At 41.2% G+C, this 7911-nt stretch overlaps 1 protein-coding gene and 1 long non-coding RNA gene across 2 annotated transcripts; one reads left to right on the forward strand and one right to left on the reverse strand.

Moving 5' to 3' along the window:
• Nucleotides 1–2214: 2214 nt before the first annotated feature.
• LOC139556201 (myristoylated alanine-rich C-kinase substrate-like) lies at nucleotides 2215–5708 on the reverse strand. Its single transcript, XM_071369833.1, has 2 exons — nucleotides 5266–5708; nucleotides 2215–4077 (listed from the first exon to the last, which is right to left on the reverse strand). Exons 1-2 carry the CDS (start codon nucleotides 5359–5361, stop codon nucleotides 3388–3390), a joined length of 786 nt encoding a protein of 261 aa, XP_071225934.1. The 5' UTR covers nucleotides 5362–5708; the 3' UTR covers nucleotides 2215–3387.
• Nucleotides 5709–6573: 865 nt separating this feature from the next.
• LOC139556203 (uncharacterized) lies at nucleotides 6574–7699 on the forward strand. Its single transcript, XR_011671081.1, has 2 exons — nucleotides 6574–6965; nucleotides 7130–7699. It is a non-coding gene; the product is annotated as an uncharacterized lncRNA (long non-coding RNA).
• The last annotated feature ends 212 nt before the right edge of the window (nucleotides 7700–7911 follow it).

Below are 7911 nucleotides of genomic sequence, written 5' to 3' on the forward strand. Positions count from 1 at the left end.
GAACAGATGCCAAATGACTAGTCAGTTGTGAAATAGGCCTTTCCTTGGAAAGGTTTGCACCCAATGCATCTGACATCAAAATATGTTTTGTGTCTGCAACACCATTCATTGAGTCTCTGAAGCTGAAGAGCATGGTAACAGGTTAATGAACACCTCCTTACAGAATATATGGCCCATATAGGCCCTAAGCTACAATAGAAACTAACATATAACATGTAAACACTGTAGCCGGGCCTTCTACTGCCAGGTGTTAACCCAGCTACTGTAAAATAGGTACATTTTAGTCTCTAAACATGGGCACCTTGGGAACTTTGACTAGGTTACTTGTGAGCTAACCTGGCCGGGAGGGAGCCCTGGCCCTGAAACAAAATCTGTGATAAGCATATTGCATTGTCCAAGTGTAGCTTCAAACCACCGTATTGATGGTTTCTTTTAATGTTTTGGGTGGGTCTGCGATTGATTCATTGTTCAACGTCATTGCAAAGTATTGAGTCTGCAGTGACGGTCTCTTGCTAGAGCAATGAGCTGCTCAATAGAGCTGCACTGAAATTTTTTTAATTTTCAGTTGGCATTGTACCAGTCAGAGAATAACTATTGTTCTACAATCTCACACCAGTCAAAATATAATTAGTGAACGTAGTTAATGTCAGTGACGTAGGCAGCATCTGATGTTGAGGTGGAATTGCACTCTAATAGTGGAACTTGCAATGAACAAAACCTGATCCCTGTGACAAACACATGTACAGTGCATTCTGAAAGTATTCAGACCCCTTGACTTATTTCACATTTTGTTACATTACAGCCTTATTCTAAAAATGATTAAGTTGTTTTTCCCCCCCTCAAATCTACAGACTATACCCCATAATGACAATACAAAAACAGGTTTAGACATTTACATAAGTATTCAGACCCTTTACTTTGCTGAAGCACCTTCGGCAACGATTACAGCCGTGAGTCTTCTTGGGTATGACGTTAATAAGTTTGGCACACGTATTTGGGGAGCTTCTCCCATTCTTCTCTGCAGAGCCTCTCAAGCTCTGTCAGGTTGGATGGGGAGCGTCGCTGCACAGCTATTTTCAGGTTTCTCAAGAGATGTTTGATCGGTTTTCAGTCCGGTGCCACATTTCCTCCAGAAGTGACGCTTGGCATTCAGGCCAAAGAGTTTAATCTTGGTTTCATCAGACCAGAGAATCTTGTCTGATTGGTGGAGTCCTGCAGAGATGGTTATCCTTCTGGAAAGTTCTCCCATCTCCACAGAGGAACTCTGGAGCTCTGTCACTCCCTGACCAAGGCCCTTCTCCCCCGATTGCTCAGTTTGGCTGGGCGGACAGTTCTAGGTAAAGTCTTGGTGGTTCCAAACTTCTTCCATTTAAGAATTTTGGAGGAAACTGTGTTCTTCAATGCTGCATGATTTTTTTGCTAGCCTTCCCCAGATCTGTGCCTCAACACAAGCCTGTCTCTGAGCTCTACAGACAATTCCTTCAACGTTATTTCTTGGGTTTTACTTTGACATGCACTGTCAACTGTGAGACCTTATATAGACAGGTGTCTGCCTTTCCAAATCATGTCCAATCAATTGTATTTACCACAGGTGGACTCCAATCGTTGTAGAAACAGTTCAAGGATGATCAATGGAAACAGGATGCACCTGAGCTCAATTTCAAGTCTCATAGCAAAGGGTCTGAATACTTACGTAAATTGTGTGTGTAGATTGATGAGGAAAACAATGAATTTAATCCATGTTAGAATAAGGCTGTAACAATCAAGTGTGGAAAAGTCAAGGGGTCTGAATACTCTCCAAAGGCACTGTATTCAGGTCCATACTTGCTTTTAAAGCTTTGAACAAGTTAGACCTAGTTTATGTTAGTTGTAATGTGAGATTAAATATATTTGGCCAAACAATTGAGGAGTCCATGTTGGACTTTTGTAGACGACCGAGGGGCATTGACACTGGCTGTGATCAGCTGTAACAGTATAAATTAAAATCCTAGGCAAAACCATCTTGGTGTTGTTGCTTAAGGCAAGGTGCTTCTGCAAACATACCGTAACATTTGAGTATGTAGAAAAGGCAGTTAACCTGAATACACTACTGTTAACACACTTGTATCCAATGATGACAAGTCTTCACTTAGCTGTTGAAATTACTCAATTTACCACCTCCATCTTTACAGTTAACTGAACAAAAATTGGTTAAATGAAAACACAGATGCTGCACAAATTTTATTCACATTTATTTTTGCTTTTAGTGTGCTCACAGAAAATTAGAACACCTTAAGCAGGAGTTTAATAGCAATTTTTGTAAGCAAAGTTACATTCCATCTCTAAGTCAAATTGGTAAAACCTTCTCCAGTATTTACAAAAGAAAAGAAAGAGACAAGATGCTACACAAACATTGCATCTGATAGAGATTCCTTAATTCGTCAAAGACCACTGAAAAGCATTGTCTGCTGTAATCAAAACATACCACAGTATATAAACAGTAACCATTCCACTTATCACAGCTTGGTTGAGTTCAAAATTGCTTAAAAGGTCTTCCAGGATGAATTTGTTTCCGTTATCTTACAAAAATGAGCGGGTGGAAAAAGAGCTGCAAACTTCATGTGCTTCTTGAGATCAAGATTTCATTTGTACAATAATCACAGTTAAAAACACCCCGCCTATACATACTTACACTTTATTAAGGTCATAAAACCAGCAATAAACAATAAAGCCTATACAACTTGTATTTCTACTGAATCACTGACTGGTACAGCTAATGAGAAGTGAAAAGCTCCTATGATTTCTTTTAAATGACTTCCTAAACCTAACTCTGGGAATTTAATATTTTGTCTCATAGTATAAATGACTTAGTGTTGTAAATCGCATGGTACTCTCGTGGTACACAGATGTTGGTCGTTTCATTCAAATTTTTTAAGATTACTCTTTACATCAGTCTGTGGCACAATTGTGCCACCTTCTATTCCATCCCCTGCCCACCCCAAAATCCCCTTCATTTACAACTCAACTTTTCCCCACCTCCTTCATACCATGGGGATGTCCATACATTGACAAGTTTACATTTTGTATAAAAATGCAAAACCAAAAACATTTAATACTGATGCTAAAAATATATGGCAGAGTGTGGATGTATTCTTTCTGTAGTATTACATTTAAGCCACCCACCTCTGCCCGTTGGAATGGTAGTAACAATGGACCGAGACAGGTTTTGTGGAGGGGGAAGGGAAAACCAAAAAAAGGAAAGCTTTAAAATATCCCTGGTTGTAGACAAGTTCTCCAAAGCCATCAATTGGCACCACTCCAACATACAAACAGGGAAATGTTCTTTGATTATCTTTTTTTCTCCTTTTTAAATTTTAATTTATTCTGTTTTGCTATGAGTTTCCAGCTTTACTCAACAGCAGCTTCTGCAGTAACGGGGGCTTCTGGACTGGATGCAGCCTCTGTTGCAGGTGCAGCCTCCTCCGAGATGGGTGCCTCCTCTGCAGCAGCAGGCTCGGCTGGCTTCTCATCTGCTTTAGGCTCCTCAGTGGCTTGGGCTACCTTGGCCTCCTCAGCGGGGGCTGCTGCTGTTTCCTCAGGCTTGGCCTCTGCAGGGCTAGCTGCTTCCTTAGCCTCCTCCTCAGCAGCAGCGGGTGCAGCCTCTCCCTCAGCAGACTTGGCCTCCTCACCCTCTGCCGTGACCTCTGGGGCCTCGGCTGTCTCAGCCTTGGCCTCCTCAGTGGACACAGCAGCCTCCTCACCCTCTGCCCCATCGCCAGTCTCCTTTTTGGTCTTCCTGAAGGAGAAGCCGCTGAGCTTGAAGGACTTTTTGAATGAGAAGCGCTTCTTCTTCTTTTTGGGGGTCTCGTTGCTGGTTGAAGCCGTGGCTCCCTCCGGCTTGGTGGCCTCACCCTCGGCTGCTGGAGACACAATCTCTGCATTCTCTGTCTTCACCCCATCTACTGCCGCCACTTCTGCCAGTGCAGCCTCCCCTTTTGGAGCCTCCTCAGCTGTTGTGCTGCCATTGGCCTGCACCTCTTTGCCTGCCTCGGCAGCTGCAGGAGAGGCATCCCCATTCACTTTCAAATGGCCATTTTCCTAAAGAGAAATTGAAGTCTTATCATACAAGAAGCAAACGTGGAAATATAACGTGTGGCACGGACCATTGCCACACAGTTACACAAGGGGCAGTAGACACCACAAATTCAACTGAGACCAAAGCATACAGCCTCATCTCAAGTTTTTACCTGTTTAGTATCACTGGGCTTTCAGGCACGCGCGGCGGTAATTACTTTGCGAGTTACGAATTCAACACAATTTTTTTGCGATTCATGATTGAAACATTTTCCCACTAATCACAAGCGAGAATGAGCCGATTCCAGCAATGACGGAGGCAATGTTTCGGGTGTTTCACTAGGGGGCGATGCGCCTCTGCCAGTCTCTCCAATACCGAGGCACCAACGCAAAGCAGCTGCTCATTAAAACAGCAGATGCTCATTAATACACCCGACTACGCAGAGCAAAGTCTAGATGGATATCTCAAAAAACTACACAGAACCTTCAAGCAGTATTTTTTGTTGTTGTTGAAATATCGCGTTCATAAATACCACCCTTTCCAACACTTATTATAAGATCTACAGGACGGGCGCATTATTCGAATATGGCTCCCCTGCCTTCAGTGTCATAGTAACCGTCCCTGCTCTCTACTCGAGCATCTGTAACAAAAGGCGAGGTGATGTTAGCTGACCGTGGCAAGCCATTGTTGGCGTCGTGCATCTCCCCCATTCACTTACCGATAGCATCAAGTTATTACATTTGTGCTCAGTTATAAATATGATTTTGATTCAAAACATAATCGATCCAATTGCCATTTAACAATACATGGCTACCTATGGACCGACCCTACAATGTGATACCAATTCCCAATGTCTCACAATCGGACATTTCAAACAAAGGCTGTAACCCCATTATCGGTGTGGAAATCCCCACATCGCAAATGAGTCAATGAAAACGAGTGTTTAATTTACATTTGTCTCCAAATAATTATCCAAATCAGTTTGTCTTAATATATTTTTTTTAGAAATTACATTTCAACTCAATGATCAAATGTTAGATTAAATAGTACTGATTATATAGAACATGTAGACTTATGAATCAATGTTTTCCCATCGTGGTCGTTTGCTCCAACAGCCCGGCGTGCGTCTCCATAAGTGCCCACAATAACGCAGAGAGAACTTTTACGCAAACCAACGGTATACATATATTTCCTTTAACAAACGCAATTACCTGTCCATTGGTCTTGGTTGGTGAAGCGGCAGCCTCTCCAGGCTTTTCAACCGCGGTTTCGCCATTTGCAGCTGTCTTGGAGAATTGCGCTCCCATGCTTTCGCTCCAACAAAGAAACTCAACAGATCCAAAAAAAAACGAACAAAGACCACTAGCCTCTTTTTTAAACGCAAGCTCTTTGCGAAGGTCCCTCTTTGAAAAGTTTACTGGAGAAGCAATCAAAGTCCAGTCGCAGTGAACAAAATGGGAAAATGTCAGAAGAAAACCTGCCAACTGAAGAGAAGTAATAAAAAATCCCAGATTTGTGGCTTTCGCTGTAGACAGGGTGGAAAATGGAGAAATTTCCCTTGTTGCTAATAAGATGCGGAGTCCAACGCCCAAGTGCACAGATGAATGAGCATTCCGAGCGATGACGGCATCCGCGCTCAGATCCAGCCAATCAGAGTCCTCACACAGAAAGTGGGCAAGGCTTAAAAACGAGTCAAACAATGGATTTTTTTCAGATTGTAACAAATATGAAAAATATTATCTTGTCGCGGCAACAAATTTTACTTTCAAAATCACAAAATAAAAAAAAGTCGACCGAGAATGTAATTTGGGCAATTATGGTGCATACAGAGGTTTGAAATACGTTCTAATCACTCATAACAAAGTCATACCTAATTATTGATTGATAATGATACATTTGTAAGGGTGACATTATTGTTTGTAACAATTTCATCTCAAGTATGTAATGTGAATATGAGGAATCGGCATTTGCGTTAGGTAGAAATTGGTGTTTGGCTTTTTGGCTCAGTGAGCTCGAGCAGGCACCACTTTCAGAACGTGCTCTGAATACAGCCAGATTCACTTGAAACAGACAGTGTTCATAGAAGGTATATTTAGTGGCGGCTGTTTTTCATATTGAAAAAATACTGCTTATGTGAGAATCAAATATTTATAAAAATGCACATTTCAACCCTTTGCCATCTTGTAAGAAATACATTTCAAGTCACAATATGCACCACATTTAAGTTACGTTTATATATTTTTTAATTTAAGATGTTTATTTTTAATAAAGATACCGTCGAATGGATTGCATCATTCGGTGTATTCTACAGTATATAAAACGTCAGTTAGGATATTAATAATGAGCAATTATGGTGCAGGGTTTTCCCCTCAATGCACACCGTGTGTATACACAATAAATTGAACGAATAATATTTTAGTGTCCCGTTATGCCTATCAAATGAAACGAGAGGGAGGGGCGACAGGCTTAAATTAAAGCTATATAAAATGCAATAGCCTTGGCTACTAAATACATGTTTAAAGTCAGGGGGTTCAAAAACGTTGCTGTGGAAATTCTAAAATGTCTTGACAACATGGTCTAACTGTACTTTTCCCTCATTGATTGCAATACTTATTGGCAGTGATATATATGTAGTCTATTGAAATAATCGTATTTGGATTTATTGAACACATTTTCTTTTTTTCTCCTATTGTCTTGTCGCTCGGAATCATCATGTTTCCATGGTAATCTGACTGGCAAAACTGATGTCAAAGCTTCAGGGAGAGGCGAGTAGTAGACTTGCACAAAGCTTTCAGCGCACGGTCAGCGTCTCAGCAGTGTAGTGTCATTCGAACGCGGTATGCAAAACTCCACGGAATCTTGAGGATGGTGAATGAGAGAACTCATTATTGAGCGTACTAGAGCACAAATGGTGGGTGGTGAGTTGTATTTTCGTAAAGTTAGGTCTTCGGATATTTTATTACAGTCAGCGGCCGTGTTCGAGATAATAAAAACGTAATGCATCATGGGTAAATTGTGACTGACTGATGTACAAGTAATAATAGGTAGTTATTTATGATGCAATTTTCTTTGTAGATCTGTCAGTCGGCTATCGCCTGCACTGTCGCCTGCAATGTCGAACAAGCCCAATGAGAAGGACATGATGCGGCGATTCAATTGTCATAAGTGGAGACTGACTGCAATGTAAGGCCAAATCATTCAGGGGATCTACTATGCTGAAGACACCCCTAGTTGACTGATTGCGGAAGTTGCATACTTTTGGCATTATGCACAACTTTTTGGAGGCTAATTTGGAACCCAAGTGGTCACCATTCTGCTTTTCTTCTCTGCTTTTCCAAGACACATTAGCTGGACTGAAATATACTTTTACTGTATTGAAGACCTAGTTCAATATATGTTATCTTGTGAAGTATGTTGGAGATGTTTATTTAGTGAACTTATAAGATAAAGTTAAACCTTGATGTGTTTTTGCCTTACTTTGCAAGCCATATTGGTTTGTGTAAGGATCCAGAAATATTATGCATGATATGATTTATCACTAGTGTGTATGTCTGTCATTTTGTCTTGCATTCATTTTGCAAGTTGCCATATTTCCATTGTGAAGATGTGTGGTAACAAAAGCACAGTAAAGATGACCATCTCCTATTCACACTTCCCTGTCTGGGCATGGTTCTGCAAAATAGTTTGTCCACAGTTTCATAGTTGTGGTGTTACACAAACACACACACACATTCCCCAAGTTGGACAAATAACTTATGGCACTTTGCTTATTTCACTTATCTGAGAGATAGGAATGGTGACAAATGATGGGTGAAGACTTTCTCTTCTCGGGTGACAGGTCAGGGGCAAAGAGCCTT

The sequence above is a fragment of the Salvelinus alpinus genome, chromosome 27, assembly GCF_045679555.1.
Source record: "Salvelinus alpinus chromosome 27, SLU_Salpinus.1, whole genome shotgun sequence".
In the NCBI taxonomy this organism is placed as follows: Eukaryota; Metazoa; Chordata; class Actinopteri; order Salmoniformes; family Salmonidae; genus Salvelinus; species Salvelinus alpinus.